Source organism: Telmatherina bonti, assembly GCF_933228915.1.
Source record: "Telmatherina bonti genome assembly, chromosome: 3".
In the NCBI taxonomy this organism is placed as follows: domain Eukaryota; kingdom Metazoa; phylum Chordata; class Actinopteri; order Atheriniformes; family Telmatherinidae; genus Telmatherina; species Telmatherina bonti.
The window spans coordinates 37,370,076-37,387,262 of NC_136621.1; the positions used below are offsets into that span (position 1 = coordinate 37,370,076).

General features: G+C 40.6%; 1 protein-coding gene across 4 annotated transcripts; it reads left to right on the forward strand.

Moving 5' to 3' along the window:
• Positions 1 to 1,807: 1,807 nt before the first annotated feature.
• On the forward strand, positions 1,808 to 15,722 carry suz12b (SUZ12 polycomb repressive complex 2 subunit b). Of its 4 annotated transcripts, none has more exons than XM_079238193.1 (17): positions 1,808 to 2,060; positions 2,280 to 2,424; positions 3,683 to 3,729; positions 3,821 to 3,885; positions 3,999 to 4,067; positions 4,200 to 4,249; positions 4,769 to 4,854; positions 4,971 to 5,202; positions 5,307 to 5,412; positions 5,494 to 5,599; positions 5,775 to 5,955; positions 7,246 to 7,334; positions 7,573 to 7,716; positions 9,457 to 9,614; positions 9,898 to 10,096; positions 13,369 to 13,448; positions 13,555 to 15,722. In XM_079238193.1, the coding sequence occupies exons 1-17, from the start codon at positions 2,046 to 2,048 to the stop codon at positions 13,865 to 13,867; spliced, it is 2,085 nt and encodes a 694-aa protein (XP_079094319.1). In that variant the 5' UTR covers positions 1,808 to 2,045; the 3' UTR covers positions 13,868 to 15,722. The 4 variants fall into 4 exon arrangements, with proteins under 4 accessions (XP_079094319.1, XP_079094321.1, XP_079094320.1 ...); XM_079238195.1 differs by having other exon boundaries at positions 7,249 to 7,334; XM_079238194.1 differs by having other exon boundaries at positions 5,778 to 5,955.
• The last annotated feature ends 1,465 nt before the right edge of the window (positions 15,723 to 17,187 follow it).

The window sequence follows — 17,187 nt, forward strand, 5'->3', positions numbered from 1 at the left end:
CCTACCAAATATTAATATTTACAGTTTTGGTGCACATCGCATGAATTTGTGCGAAGATATAAGCAAACTGTGTTTAATGGCGAGAAGGTTTTTTTCCAAGATGGCGGACACCCTGTTGCCATGGTAACGGCTGCACAATGAAGTTTTTTTGCTTGTCTTGGGTTGATACACATGTGTGCCGAATTTCGTAGCCCTAGCTCAAAGTAGACGATCGGGCCCCTAGGGGCCCCCCCCCAAAATGTGCCCCCCCCCGACAATACATATTACAACGCGTTAAGGACCTACCAAATATGAATTATTGGAATTTTGGTTCCGATCGGATGCATTTCTGCAGAGATATAAGCAAACCGTGTTTCATGGCGAGAACGCTTTTTTCCATGGGTTGCCACGGTAACACGCTTTCTCCTATCAGAAAGATTTGAATAACTTTTGGTCCCCATCTTGTCACAAAGCTCCATGGCGAATGTGGAGCCAATAGCATGAATCGCCTCAGACTAGTTCGTTCAAATACGATGCGCTTAAAGTGATAAAAAGGCCATAAACGCCAAGATGGCGGACACCCCGTTGCCATGGTAACAGGTTCTCAATAGAGTTTTTTGCTCGTCTTGGTTACTTATACATGTGTAACGAATGTCGTAGCCCTAGCTCAAAGTAGACTATCGGGCCCCTAGGGGCCCCCCCAAAATGCGCGCCCCCCCCCCCACCATACATATTACAATGCGTTAAGGACCTACCAAACATGAATTATTTTAATTTTGGTTCCGATCTGATGTATTTCTGCGAAGATATGAGTGAACCGTGTTTCATGGCGAGAACGCTTTTTTCCATGGGTTGCCACGGTAACACGCTTTCTCCTATCAAAAAGATTTGAATAACTTTTGGTCCCCATCTTGTCACAAAGCTCCATGGCGAATGTGGAGCCAATAGCATGAATCGCCTCAGACTAGTTCGTTCAAATGCGATGCGCCCAAATTGACAAAAACGGGCCAAAAAATGGCCGCAAACGCCAAGATGGCGGAAAGCCCATTGCCATGACAACAGGTGTTTCAATGACTTTTTTACTTGTCTTGATGTGATAGACGTGTACCGAATTTCGTCGTCCTACGTCAAACTAAATTTTTTTGACCCCATTCTAGAGGCCATTTTTGGCGTTTCTAGGGGGCGCCGTCGAGGCATTTTTGCATTGGCGTGCACGCGGACCCCAGAATATCGGTATTTTCGCCGGGACTGAGGTGTGTGCCAAGTTTCGCAACTTTTCACGGGGCCTAAGGGGGTCAAAAATGGCCGAGTTGTGCTCAGAACGAGGAGAATAATAATAATAATAAACATTACAATAACAATAGGGCCCTGCCATACTTCGTATGGCTCGGACCCTAATAAACATTACAATAACAATAGGGCCTTGCCATACTTCGTATGGCTCGGACCCTAAATATAGGCAGGAGTGCCAGTTTTTTATCATCACCATTATCATTCATAACAAATGTTACTATTATTATTTGCATTTTTTTTTTTTGCGTGCTTTACGACAGTATTACGTCAACAACACATTGACAAAGTTTAGTTTAGCTACTGTATAGAGAATTTATTACTGAAAAAATGTGTGAATGGGAAAGTTCTGGCGGCGTGTCAACTGGATCAACTGGATTTCCCGCAAAATCATAGAAATTAAGAGCGGGTTCTGCATCACTTCCGGCGTTTATCAGCCAATCACATTGCTGGAATATCACAGCCTGCATGCTATTGGCTAACAACTCACTGCTGTTCTCTTGTTCAGTACAAATTAAGTGGAGCCTTATCGGCAATAAATTAATTTTATTTAATTTTTAATTTGGCTAAAATTATCACAGTACATCTAATACCAAACTGTATTTGTAACAAGTGAATGCGGGAGATCTGCGAGTGTGAAGACAGTTGTGTTTTTTCAAGTGAAGCATGCTAGCAGTGCTAGCGCTAACTAGCCAGCATCTCGTCTCCTCCTCTTCATGGGTTTCTGCTGTGGAGTCTGTCAGGCTGGTGCTGGGGGGCGGCGAAGCTAAAAATTAATGCCATCAGCCAGGGTGGGTTTCATTTTATTGTACTCAATATTTTCCACATGACTATTTTTGGGAGTATTATAATTGTAAAGTTTGATTCCTATGCTGTAATCCTGAGATAGCTAACACGTTAGCATCGCTGTTAGCCGAGCTTGTTAGCTCCAATGCTAATGTGAAAGCTAACTTGTTGTGTTTCCACCACTTTGTACTGAAGTTTATTTATTTTCCAACATGTGCTCCCAGAACTCAGGTGATATTATGAGCGGGGCGAGCTGCAAAGCAAACGGCGCTGTGTACACCGCTTCATCAGCAACGATGAACTCTGTGAAGAAGCCGAAGATGGAGCAGATTCAGGCCGACCATGAGCTCTTCTTACAGGCCTTTGAAAGTGAGATTTCACCGCACTTTACTTTGACATTTAACTTTTTATCGTGTGTTTTTCTTAAGCCTTTACTGGCTTGACTTAAACGTCACTTGTTCTTTTGTTTCTTTTGTGTTCTGACATGTTGGGTTTTTTTTTGTTTTTTGAAAATATATTTAACAGTATAAGATATTGGTATACTTCAACCTTTACATGTTATATGCATTTTGGGGGTTAGATCACACCAGGGCCGGATTAAAAGTGCACAGGCCCCTGGGCCCAGAGTGTTCCAGGGTCCCGGTTCTGCACCATAACATTGTGGAAATTGTGAATTGTGAAACGACATTTCTCAGCCAGTGGTACCAATAGCAATGCACTAGACACTGGGAGGTAACTATCTGGCTTTTATGTACATTTTTTCATGTCCAAACTGCTGGTGTTTAGCCTACATGGGCCCCAAGTGGGTGTGGGCCCCTGGGCCTGTGCCCATAATTCCTATTGGATAATCCGCTTTTGCCCATCAGGCTCATTTTCACCTCAGTTCCTCCACTTTCCTATCTTTAAATGAAAAAGTGGTCCAGATAATGTTGCCATGAGCTTTACAATGAATGTTTTATAAATGAAAACAGTTCTTATAAACTGAACTAATGTTTTTAATCAGATCACAGCGATTTGATGTCTATAAAAGACCTTGAGAGGACTTTATTTTGAACTGGTTTAATACAAATAAAGCTGAATTTAACTAAATGTAAATGAATTTGTACAAACGTCATCATGTGTGATCAGACTTTGGCTTTATTCAATTTAAAATGATCGAAACATTATTGGCTTTTATCTTATTGGTTGCTAATTTCACAGCCTTTAAACTAAAATGACTGAAAATGAATAAAAAACTCCTAACGTCGAACACTTTCTGGTCCACGTGGTGTTTGCCCCTACGCAGGCACCACATGGGCCCCAACTGTGTGAGGGCCCCTGGGCCTGTGCAAATAATGCCCATTGGATAATCCGGCCTTGGATCACTGTAATTTGTTTGCACATTTATGATGTGTAATTAGTGTTCATGTTTTCTGGAAGGTTGGTCTGATGAGCAATCTTATGTCAATACACATCCTTTGGTTTGTAATCATGGATCTCAGAAAACTAAATGACAGGAGCAGAAGAGCAGCAGGACATCTGCACTGTTTACGATCCAAACAGCTATCTTTTACACGCAGATTTTAATTAGTTATGGAGACATAGCTGTGTTTGTTTCTAAAGGAATTTTTTTTTTTCTTTGTCCTAGAACCAACTCAGATATACAGATTTCTCCGCACAAGGAATCTCATTGCAGTAAGTGAGCTGATCTTGTTTACCCTCCAGTTAACTGTCAGAAAACCACTTGCTAAAGGTGATTAACCATATTGTTTTCTCCAAATTTTAGCCCATATTTTTGCACAGAACGCTTACCTTCATGTCTCACAGAAATGGTCGAACAAATGCAAGAAGGTATGATATCTTTGTTGTTATAGTTGTGAAGAATAACACATTGTTCCACATAGAGACCCAAAGTTTTCTTATTCTGGTTATTTTTTGGTGTTTATGTCCATCTATTCTCCTAGGAAAACTTTCAAAGTTGATGACATGTTGCAAACAGTGGAGAAGATAAAGGGAGAGCATGATTCTCTAAGGTAAAGACGCTTTCTGTTATTACAGAATTTTAAAGATTAGAAAACCTAAGGCTTCAATTAATAATAAAAAAAATGGTATGAATCCAATGTTAAGTCATCCATTCACTTCTTTATTTTTCTTCTGCTCGTTAGCTTGTCTTCACATCTGCAGTTAACATTCACTGGGTTCTTCCATAAGGATGGTAAGCAGACTTCATTTTCCTAACAATCCCACTGTAAGCTGTTTATTTTTGGTGCTGTGTTTCCATGACACCACCCGCCTATGGTCAACAACCAAAATCCTGATAAATATCAGTGTTTGAGTCAGTGCTCCACCAAAAATCTGCCTGAGGCGAATGCACTGATATGAATCACAGGAGTAGTCATACAGCATTCATGTTGGGAGAAACGGAGACTAAAACTTCTGTACCTGCTTTAGTGCATAAAGACAACGGTGCCCAGATCACAATCCTGCAGGTTGTCCATGTATCCCTGCTTCAACACACCTAACTCAAATGAATCAATCATAGTGCAGAACCTCATTGGCTTTTGGACCAATTTAATGGAAGTCAGGTGTGCTGGAGCAGGGATACATGGAAAACCTGCAGGAAAGCGGCCCTTGAGGGCCGACTTTGGGCACCCCGTTGATACAAAAGGATGTCTGTTTGTCCGTGTTTGTACTAACATAATGACTGACTCAAACGCTTCTTGTTTTCATTCAGAAAAGCCATCTCAGAATTCTGAAAATGAACAAAATTCTGTGTCCCTAGAGGTGCTACTTGTCAAAGTCTGCCATAAAAAACGCAAGGTAGCGTAAGCCACTGATTCATGTAACCTGCAGGTCATCTGTTTTGTTCTACCTCATTAGGGGTCGCATGTTAAATTTGTGTCCTTGTTTTATTTTTATTTTTTTGTTGACCCCAGGATGTCAGTTGTCCGATAAAGCAAGTGCCTACAGGTAAAAAGCAGGTGCCTTTGAATCCTGACAGTAACCAAACCAAGCCTGGCTCCTACCCATCCTTACTCGTCCCCAGCAATGAGTTTGAGCCCAGCAACAGCCACATGGTGAAGTCTTACTCGCTCCTCTTCAGGGTGTCACGCACAGGGAGAAGGGATACTAATGGTCTTGTCAATGGAGAAGCCAATGAGAATATCGGTATGTCTGTTGAATCCGTTTTAGCACTCCCTAATTCCAGGTTAAACTATAGTTGTTGCTGGAAAATAAATCTTTCACTCATACGTTTTTATGTACGTGCTAAGACGTAACAGATACTCCCAGTAGAAAGAAGAGGAGTTCATCTCATAGGGAGGAGGGAGAGACCACAGAGACGTACGTTGCACAGATGACGGTCTTTGATAAAAATAGGTAAGCTCTTGAGATCGTTTACCTTTTGCTGTTTATATTGAGTTTATTTCTGAAACTGAAGCTTCTATTTGCTTTGTAAAGGAGACTGCAGCTGCTGGATGGCGAGTACGAGGTTTCAATGCAGGGAATGGAGGACAGTCCAGTGAGCAAGAAGCGAGCCACATGGGAAACCATTCTTGATGGGAAGGTAGGCGACCTATGTACCAGTAAACCAATCTGGAAGGAGTGTGTTACCTTCAAGCTCTTACTTGACGTGGGAATTTTAGTGTGAAATAACAAGTTTCTTCTTTTAGTTTCTTTTTTTTTATGATTATTTTTCTTAATTTCTGTGAAACTGACCATTTCTGTGTCTGACTGTCCAGCAGAGACTCCCACCGTTTGAGACGTTTTCTCAGGGACCCACATTGCAGTTTACACTGCGTTGGACAGGCGATGCCAGCGGAAAGTCTGCCGCCCCCGTGGCCAAACCACTCGCTACGCGCAACTCTGACAGCACCAGCCACATGGAGACCAGAACCAGCCACCACCGCACTGCCCTCATGAGTAAGTCCAAACACAAAACAGGGTGGCAGGGTGGAAACTTTCTTTTTAAAGCATTAAATGACAAAATAATATATATGTGTGTATAATATATAATATATATTAATATGTATAAAATGTGTGTGTGTGTGTGTATTTTTTATTTTAATTTTGTTAGTTTAATTTTTTTTATTATCGTTTCCTTTTATTTTCCTTTTATTTAATTTTATATTTTATTCTACATTTAATTTAACTTTTTTTTTCTTTTTTTTTTTTCTTTTTACTTTTTTTCCATTTTTTTAAATACATATTTTGTTGTTTTTAATTAGTCTGTTTTAGAAATAGGCCTATGTGGTAAAGGAGAACATCCCTTATTTTATTTTCTTGTGGGCTCTTCAGTATTATTGCTGTTTTTTTCTTTTTTTTTTTTTGTTTGTTTTTTTTAACATCCTTAAAACATGCATAGATAAAGAGATATTGTTTAAACTGGTTGTAAACGGCTTATAAAAAGCTGAATATTGGATGTTTTACCTACTCTGTCGTTGCTGCGAGATTTACCCAAATCTGATTGTGACTCAAATACTTTTTTCATAGACAGATTTTACTCTTTAACCATTCAGGTCATCATACATATCAGTGTTATTTGTTGAAGTAGTTGCAGCAATGCATCTATAACCAAACCTTTCATTACCATGTATAGAAATTCAAAGACTCTATATAATGTAGAATCAAAGCAGTCCACAGTGTGACATTATTATCATCAATACCACAGAGAAAATTAATAGAAACTGTTTTTTGTTGGTCATATTTGCAGCTGTGGAGCCCAGTTTCTTCCCTTTTAATAATACCCATTGGTGTTGTGTTGTTGTTGTTGTTCCAAAGCCTGATTAGTCATCTTTGCTACAAGATTTAGCTTGTAAGGCTTGTACTTCTCTGGAATGAGCAACACAGCTAAATGTGTGGGGAAACGCCCCGAAAATGTGCCAAAATCCGCTGTAATATTGTGACATGAAAGTGCCGCCGTGTGTGTGTGCCACACAGCTGAATAATGAATCTTCCCAGCCATGTATATTGCGACACTAATTAGTTTTATTAAAGCTGAGAAATAATAAGCAAATGCAAACTTGTAGTTTATAAATGTGAATGTTTTCTTCTTACCATGTTTCGTGTCGCAGCGGTGTTACGTGTTCATCATCTGCATGTACTCTGTAACTTCATATGATGTGAAGAGCTGCAGCTTCTGTTTTGTTTCAGATACACAGTTTGTTAGTTTGTGATACACAAACACTTGACTTGTCCGTCTGTTCCTGTCAGCAGTGAAAGAGTCAGTCAGCACAGACATTCAGACGAGGAAAGAGCAGGTCCCATGTGAGCCGCGACAGAAGCTACGTATATTTTATCAGGTACACCACACAACAGTAAGGAATACGCTGCTTTACCGCAACCTGAAAAGCAAAATGTTTGTATTGTTTTTCTTTTGGTTTGAAAGATTTTCTGTCACATTTTAGACAGAAAATTAATATTTAGTTCATATTTGTAGATTTTCTGTTTGGGCACTGAAAGAGTCCCCCATCTACATCTGCTGTAGGTCATCCTTCACAGGTTTACCTTGTAGTAACTGTGTCCTGTGTTCTTGGTTAGTTCCTGTACAACAATAACACGCGGCAGCAGACGGAGGCGCGAGACGACCTTCACTGTCCGTGGTGCACTCTGAACTGCGGCAAACTCTACAGCTTGCTGAAACACCTCAAACTCTCCCACTCCCGCTTCATCTTCAACTACGTGGTGAGGAACTGCGTGGGTTTGTCTGGACCACCCATGAGACTTTAAGACACGGCAGTTCAGTGTTTCATTAACAACTTATTACTTATATTTAAGTTATATTTAGTCACAGAGCTTGAAAACAAGCATCATTTTGCTGCTAAATCATAGTTTCTGCTTCCACTTGCATGTAGGGATGTCACAATTAAGAGATTTTACAATTATTATCAACGAAATATTCATGATTTTATTATTATCCTGATTATTATGCAGTAATAATTGCTATGAATATGTAAAATAACATTAACAGGCCTTATAGGTCTTTAAGATTTATTATTTTTAGTTGATGTCTGAGACATAAATAAACCTGGTGTAGTGGAAATAAGTAAACAAGACCACATATCTGCAGTAAAATGCCATTTCTTCTGCAGCCCAGTTCACACTGACTACTTAAATCTGTTTCTGATTCAGGAGAGAAACCTCTCGTTAACTTTCCAGGACCGTTATTTACACTTCTGAATGCTTCATTGAGAGTGTGTGTATTGGGCTGTAGACCAGTTTCATGTCTAGTCTTGGGAACCTGCACCACACCACACCCAAAATGTTGTATGAATAGGAGCGTGTGCATATCCCACACAGATGCAGCAACCATGAATTTTGCTCTTTATGAGCAGTTTTCTGTGGGAGGAATGGAAGGTGCATGAGTTGGAAATTGCTGATACTGAACCATTTGTTAACACAGTGAAATAGACCTCCTGCAGAGCCCAATTTGCCAGCTTTCCTGATGCCAATCAGGGATTTCTGCTGCTCAGTCGGCTTTGCTTCAGAGCAACACTGCTGTGTGTTTACCTGTTAAGAGCAGTGTTAAAAAAATGTGTTATCAGGTGGAAATATCTACAGAAAGTATTTGATAAAACTACTCAGCAGGTGATTGGATGAAGCAAAATTCAACCTGTCTGATTAACCAACGTTGCAGAGTCTGAGCTGCTGCTGCTGTTTGGTGGTGTGCACAGAGAGATGCAAGTGACAAAAGGGATTCTACAGAATCATCATGCAGTTGTTTCATGTTAGTAGAAATGATGTCCCCAGTATAGATAAAAAATGTATTAATGGAATAACTTTTGGCCACTGGGGGCGCCAAACCTGTAACTTCCAACTGCCCACATGATGCTGTTGCCGTGACGCTGTCTCCATCTGCGACACTTAACAAATTAAAACTCGCGCAAAGCAAAAACTGCCCCGAAACATCACTATAAAATATATCTTTGAGTATGAAAAGAAGTAATAACTGAGAGTCAGTAACTTATGAAAGCGTTAGCCGTTAGCTTATGGGACATTATTGCTGTACTGCTTCCTATTGAACAGCATATGAAGCACACAAAATCTTATTTCTTTGACATTTACAAGAATTATAGGAAATTATTTTATTACTGGATACCAGCTCAACTTGCATGAAATGTTTACATAATGACGCCAGCTTTGGTCAGTGGCTGATTAGCCTCAACTAGCCGCATTTAGCTTCTATTAAAGACACAGACATATACTGCAGCTTATTAGGCACTTACTGCCATTTTTCTGAATAAACGCTGGCTGAAAGATGTGAAAAAGTTCATCACATTTTGGCATGTTAGCACAACAAAAGAGCAAACTTAACAGTTTAATAGTACACTTATTTGTGGATTTCCTTAAATCAGGACGGATGTCATGCCTTTTCTTTGTTGAATGCATGACTTTAATTCCCTGATCATTTTGTACAATCTGCAGCCTCACCCCAAAGGAGCAAGGATAGACGTGTCCATCAACGAGTGCTACGATGGCTCATATGTTGGCAATCCTCAGGACATCCACAGCCAGCCAGGCTTCGCTTTCAGCCGCAACGGCCCAGTAAAGAGAACTGCTGTCACTCACATATTAGTATCCAGGTAATCATCACTCTTCATGGTCAAAGTTCATGATTATCTAAAGATGTAGTCTTGTTATTTTTGAGTGAATACATAAAGCAGATTTTTTTTCTGGTGTGTGTTTTTTTTTTTTTTTTTTTTAATGCATTGGCTGAATTTATTACAATGAATGGGGTAAAAACATGTGAAACAAGAGTAGGAGGATAAGTTTGTTGAACTTATTGAGATTTCGCAGCAATGTGTTAAATATCTCAGCTGGCACAGTTCTCACACAGAAATCTGCTCTTTGTCTCGCTTTTACAAGACCCAAAAGGACCAAACCAAATCTGTCAGAGTTTCTGGAGTCTGAGGATGGCGAGTTGGAGCAACAGAGAACATACGTCAGCGGCCACAACCGTCTCTACTTCCACAGCGACAGTTGCATGCCTCTGCGGCCCCAGGAGATGGATGTGGACAGCGAGGACGAGAGGGATCCCGAGTGGCTCAGAGAGAAGACCGCCACGGTGAGAAGTTGTCTTAAAACTTGTAAAGACCAAGAAAGTCTCAACGCATACATCCAGTCAGTTTGAAGATCATAAGCTGCGTTTCCATCACACCCAGAATCGGCAAAAACTAAATATCGCAATAAAACCGCAAATGGAAATTCCTGTATTTTGAAAAACCTCTCAAATATCGCTAAAAGGTGGTTTTTCCAGATGTTCCAACATAGAAGTGAATCGCAAAGTGGAATGGAAACCCTTTTTTCGCATTTACGAGTCCCCGGACGTGACATGCAAGGTCATATGACCAAATTATTTCTCATAAAGATGCTGCGGTGTGGAACAAACAGCAAATTTCAGTTTTCGAAAACAAAATGAGGGAGAAGAGCTTTGAAAAGCCGTAGCAAATTCTACGAATTTGAACGAGTAGAAAACCCCCAAAATAACGCTACATGGCTACCTCGCATGACATTTTACGAGAACTGATGCTAATGCGCTAAACACTGTTCAATGGGAACGCCTGCAAATCGCAACCGTTTCTTTTATTCTGCAAAAATGTGTCGTGGAAACGCAGCTATTGACATTGATATCAGTGTGGTTTCATTGCTTATCGTAATTTCCAAGCTGGAGGACGCTACTTTGTTCACACGATTTGAGTCTTGCGGCTTAAACGATGATGAGGCTAATGTATGGATTTTACAGGCTAAAAGGTCATTTTGCGCTACACACACACACCTCATCATGAAAACACAAAGAAGTGCATACGATGCAGCCTTCACGTTAAAGGCCAGAGGAAATAGCTGCATGCTTGCTGTGTGATTACCGTGTGTAATCCAGTAAATCTTAAAATACCATGAAGACTTGGATCAGTGCCTCTGTTCTCGCACTCTGATGGGTAATATTATTATATCTCTTAACCACAGACCATATGTGAAAGATGGACGAAGTTTCTGGTGGTAAAAGGTGTGGAAATGCCAAAAAAAAAGTGCAGTTCCCCCTTCATTCACCAGGGGCTCCAAAACAGAGCGAATCCCCATAGACTATGTTAAAAAGACCAACTTCACAGCAGAAATTAACATGTTTACAGCCTGGTATAAAAATCCATTTTAGGTTTAATAGGTCATGTTTACCTTCATGACAACTGTGGGGGGAGTGAATTTTTTTCTAACTCCTCCATTTAAAAGTAATTTCAACTTAAATTTGGTATATTTAGGGGCGTGTCCTTTTGATTGACAGGTACTTGATCTCCCGCTTCAAGAAGAAGGAAAGTAGAACAACCGCGGTTGTTAGCCACATAACAGCGTGACTTTGCTTTATCTCTCTTACCGCCGTTAGCTGGTTAGCTCTTGTTAGCTCAGTTAGCTCTTAGCCACAGGTAGAAATCGCTAGATTTCAATCATCCACCATGACGCTCATAGCACCCCTCTTAGCTCCACCTCTTTGCCCATATTTGTATTTTCCGGGAGAGACGACGCGCACGACGATGCCAACATGGCGATGGTAGGAACCGCCCAACGAGCTTCAATTCAACTCTTCAGAAACCTACGGGTGACGTCATGGAGGCTCCGTCCATCTTTTTACAGTCTATGCTTTTAACATGGACAGTTTTTCCGTAAGCTGAAACTATTTCCCAGTAACTGAATGACACGTATGTTTTTGTGGAGCAGAGTGACCCACAGCTCCACTTCCACGTCTCTCTTCTTCAGGGTTGGCCTCTTTTGTTTATGTGATGCTGTGTTCTTTGTCAGGAAATCCCTCTCTGTGAAGTACTTGGATTTCCCTCCTCATGAGCTGGACGGTCAAACAGCGACAGATTCCTGTTGCTTTGCTTCAGTCTCATTGGAGTCGTGTTTTGAGCTAACGGAAGTTGTCGCTTCTTACGACAGAACATGACAGGAGCTGACTGGTTCATAACCACTCTGACAGCTCCAGTCCTGAATCTTCCACCTCAAACTGTCTCCATGAAGTCTGAACTTTTCTCCCGCTTCAGTTACATTTTCAGAGGCTAACTGTTGCTTATATTACCAGTATTTCACTGGTATTTGTTGTTACCATACTGGTGCTGTACTGATGGCACATTCACTGCTCGGTACAAATCAGAATTTCCAATTCCCAACTAGGAAAATGTAGAAGTCGGGTCTCCTTGTTGAAATATAAAACACTAAATCATTATTTGCTCATTTATTTCTTATGTCCAGTAAACTATATTGCTATTGATGAGGGGGGTAGAGTAGGGATTAATAGATTAATCTATCGTTAAGAATTTATGGATGACATTATGCTTTTTAATCGATAAAACTAACCCATCTTTAGAACATAGACCGTATATAAAAGTTGGACGGACCTTTAGCGGTAAAAAGTGAAGCCGATGCAGAAGTGCATAAAACTGCAGTTCCCCTTTCATCCACTAGGGACTGCAAAACAGCAAATCCCCATAGACTCCCATGTTAAAAAGACCAACTTCACAGCAGAAATAAATATGTTTACAGCCTGGTTCAAAAATCCATTTTAGGTTTAATAGGTCAGGTTTACCTTCATGACAACTGTGGGGGGAGTGAATTTTTTTCCAAGTCGCCCGTTTAAAAATAATTACTCAAAGTTTGGCATATATAGGGGCGCGCCCTTTTGATTGACAGGTACCCGATCTCCCGATTAACAACGTGACTTAGCTTTCGCCCGCTTACCTCCGTTAGCTGGTTAGCTCCTGTTATCTCCAGGTTAGCTCGGTTAGCTCTTAGCTACAGGCAGCTCAGTTTTATTGATGTCAATCATCCACCATGACGCTCACAGCCCCCCTCTCAGCTCCACCTCTTTGCCCTTATTTGTATTTTCTGGGTTAGACGACACGCATGCCTCTGACAAGATGGCGATGGTAGGAACCGCCCACCGAGCTTCTATTCAGCTCTTCAGAAACCTACGGGTGACGTCACGGTGGCTTCGTCTATCTCGGTATACAGTCTTTGGTTTAGAATGATGTAGAAGTTAAGTTGAGGGCATATTTTACAGTGTGGCCTTGAACGCAACATCTATTTTCACTGCAGTTTAATGTAAAAATATTGCTGATTAATTAAAAATTGATCGTTAATTCTCCTGATAGATTAACACAGTTTAATCGAGGCCCATCCCGGTTAGAAGCCTCTCATGTTTGTGGGGTTTATTTTATAAAGTCCTTCATTTAAAAGAAGTGACTACAACGCCGTGGCAACAGACAATGTCAGTGTCTCAATAACAACTTTAAATCTTGTCAGCAAAGATGGGAAACCTTTCATTTAGCTGTTTTTGTGCTTTTCTTGCAGCAACTTGATGAGTTCACCGATGTCAATGAAGGAGAGAAGGAGGTGATGAAGCTCTGGAACCTCCATGTGATGAAGCATGGGTATGTAGAACCAGTCAGCGGTGCCAACAGGAACCAGTTCATCAGCTGTGACGCTTACAGTCCAGCGGTTTGTTTATAGTTCATATCTTCTCTCTGCTGTTTGCAGCTTCATCGCAGACAACCAGATGAACCAGGCTATCATGCTTTTCGTGGAGAACTGCGGCGCTCACATCATCCGCCGCAACCTCTGCCGCAACTTCCTCCTGCACCTGGTCAGCATGCACGACTTCAACCTGGTGGGCACGGCCACCATCGACCGGGCGATGGCGCGTCTGCGGCAGATGCAGGAAGAGTTGCCGGAGCTGGAGGATCAGCAGCAGGATCAGACTCTTGTACCAGCAGGAGCCTGCAACGGTTGTGCTGTCACGTCCAGCGGGGGGAAGCAGGGCAAGAGGACAAAAAGTGCATTAACAGACTGATGTGAAGCTGGATGGAGGGAACACTGATAACCAGGCGCTTTTATTTTCTTCTTCTCCTTTTTTTTTAAAAATTCAGTTATCATGACCAACATCTTGGTGCTCAGACGGGTGGGAAACTGGTCAACAGATGACCCAACATCACACAAACCAGTATACAAGATTAAAAAAGAAGTTTTTTTTGACAACTGATGCAAATACTAACTATATAAAAGTGAGACACCCCCACATGTACTCAAGCCAGGAGTTTGAGGACTGGATCACGCCAGTTGATCCGACTGGTCGTGCGTTTTATAGGAGCCGCCGAAGCATCCGTTTTCTGAGCACGAGGGCGAACAAAACGAGCATCTTCTGACAAGAAATGACTACCTTTTGGTATGTTTTAATACACAACTGTATGAAAACTACAGTTAAAACTGTACTGGTAACATTGTTACTGTTCATATTTGTACACATACAAAGTAGCCAATGTTTAAACGTATCCTTTTAGCTTATTATTTTAGCACTTGGTGTTTGTATTTAGAAAGTTTACCTTGAAATTGACATTTTAAAATAAATTGTGCCACGCCAAATATTAACAGCAGCTTTTCCGCTGTTGTCGGTGGAGAAACCGGTGAGTTGGAGCTCACTGCTGGGAATTGCATTTAATTTAAAGGGTGGTGCTAGTGAGAGGAGGAGCGTTTCAGGATGTCTGGAGTGTCAGATGCCTGGAAAGCTCGCGTTAGGAACCCCAAATGGTTTGAGTTCTGCCACGAGAATGACGTTATCGTTTGGATCATGGACGAGACGGTAAAGTGAGATTTAGTCAGGCTAAAGTCACTTCATCTGAAGCGTTTTGGCTCATCTTGACTGTGGTTGAAGGAAAGCCAGGGAAATGGACTTTTTCTCAATAATTTATTATTTTTCTAAAAAGAAAGAAGAAGAAAAAAAAAAGCAGCACATTATTTCATGTTATGTAGAGTTTTTAGCATCAACAGTTTTAGATCTAAAAACCTGCAGGTTCTGCTCCAGTTGGAACATGTTGAAAGCTTTCATTTTTCCCCCTATCTTCCCCTCCGTTAGTACCGATAGCTGGCAGTAAAATGAAGTGTATAAATGCAGTCATGTAAGGTTTAGCTGATCTGTTTTCAATCTAGTCACGTCTTTCTTCAGAGCAATAGGCTGTTTGTCGGATGTTTGATCCAAGTCAGTAAAAGCAGGCAGAAAGCAGCTGTAAGATTGTGTATACTGCCCCCTCCTCTTATTGATTACTGCCCTTCGATCAGGTCCTATGTTCAGATTTTCTCCTATGAACATCTGTTCTTCCTCCAGGCCAGCAGGTGGCGCCAGTTTTCACAGTAAAGACAGAACATGCATTCTTATGCCAAAGTGGAATATTTTCATTATTTTGAAGGTTTTTTTTCTTCATTTCATATCCCATGTTTTTACACAGCAGTTTGTGTGGTTTTTTTTTTTTTGTTCCTGGGCAACAAACTATCAATACACACACACACACACACACACACACATATAATTATACCCCCTTCTTCACTGCTCATTGAAAGAAAATGGAAACATATCCCCCGGTTTTGTCAAAAATGTTTAACTTCACAGTCTGACTTAGGGGTATTTTATAATTTAAAGAAATAAAATAAATCTGCCCTTCTTCACGCAGTGTTTTAGAACATTTGTGACATGGGCTGGTAATGCACTTCATGGTTTTTGCACACCAGACAGTTTGGTTTTTTTGTTACTACAGGGAAGAATGGTTGTTCCTCTTTTCAGGAAATCATTAGTTGCAGGTTTATGCATGCATTCAACGACCTCTGGTTGGCTTTTTACAAAGGGAAAGAATCAGAAGTCTGTTTAAGTTTTTTACTCACCCAGTATCTGAAATCATTTGAAATACTCATTAAAAGTCTAAAAAATTGTCAGTCTGCTCAGAATTTTGCAGGGATTCTCACTCCTGACAGCTTTACAACAAAGTCTCCACAAGTTTGAGTCTGAATCAGCCATGTTGCAGCAGGGAAACTTCTAAAACCTGCAGGATTGTGGCCCTCAAGAACCAGATTGAGGATCCCAGCCTTGTGCATCATGTGCACGTTCTTGATGCGCAACAGTTAACTGAGGTGAAGCTGTACACTACGCTGCATGCAGGTACTGAGGGTTGCTTTACACTTAGTGAATATTTTGTTACATGTTCTACAACCAGCCAGTCTGCACAGGAGGAACTCCTAAGTTGGTTCTGTAGTTCTTAAATGAAAAGGAAATGTTACACTGAACTGCCTGACTCAATTTCCCATTCATTTTCATTACATTTGCCTCCTGGGTTTTATTAAATGGGGAAGGAGAGTTTGATAGAAAAAATAGAGAATGTGGCAGAAGAGGAGCAGGATGACCAATCAGGACAAGAATGAGGTGAAAAACAAGAGATAAGACACTGAAAGAGCAGCAAATCCTCCCATATGAAGATAATTTTTAATACACTTTTTCTTCACACACACTTTAAATAGCAACTTTTTTTATGTCCACTCGATAGGTGGCTTCCTGTTACTGGTTATGATTAGGACTTTACTGGGAAACCTAAACTACCTCCTCTGCTTGACCTTTACAAATGATTTTTATTTTAAGATGGCCCTTAAGAAGTTAATCTGAGAGAAGGAACTGAAAGTGATTATATGGCGATGGAAGATGTTTGAGTTCTCTAGAAAAGAGACGAAAATACCTCTGGTGGTGTGGGAAAATTTGCAGAACAGCTTTGGTTGTCACTTTAGAAAACTATTTAGGAAATATTTTTCAGCACTGGGGGTAAAAATACGTAACCACCCACTGTGGATTAAAGTGAACTCTTAGTCTGGTTGAGAATGATGAGAAAATATATGTAAAATAACTTAAATTAGTATTAAAACAATAATTCCTTAAAATAACTACCATAAAAATACTTTTCACTCCCAAGTTTATTGTTTTAGGAAAGCAGTGAAATCCCATAAATAAGAACTAAACTCGTCCATAAGCAATGAGATCAGGGTCTGCTTGTGTAACTTGTCACAGGAAAAATAATGCGTGTGAGCATCTTTTTTATATACACGATCTTTGGCTGCTCCAAAATACTGCGTTTAAAACGTCACCACGGAGTCACAACATAGACATCATATACATAGACGCCGCATCGTATCACGCTGCTTGTACAAGCTGACGCCTCCAATGCATTTATTTAAAAAGTGTAGGACCAATCTCAACAATAATTTAACGAATTTTTTCTCTGATTTTTCTCACAGTTTGGTTTATTACAAAGGGCAGAGATGTTATGATACAGATCACTGTAAAACATTTAAAACGACGTG

Excerpts from the sequence above, each read along its gene's own strand:
- suz12b (XM_079238193.1), top strand. Across the intron at positions 3,730-3,820 it reads GCACAAGGAATCTCATTGCA|CCCATATTTTTGCACAGAAC; the intron begins GTAAGTGAGCTG and ends TCCAAATTTTAG. Across the intron at positions 5,203-5,306 it reads AGAAGCCAATGAGAATATCG|ACGTAACAGATACTCCCAGT; the intron begins GTATGTCTGTTG and ends GTACGTGCTAAG.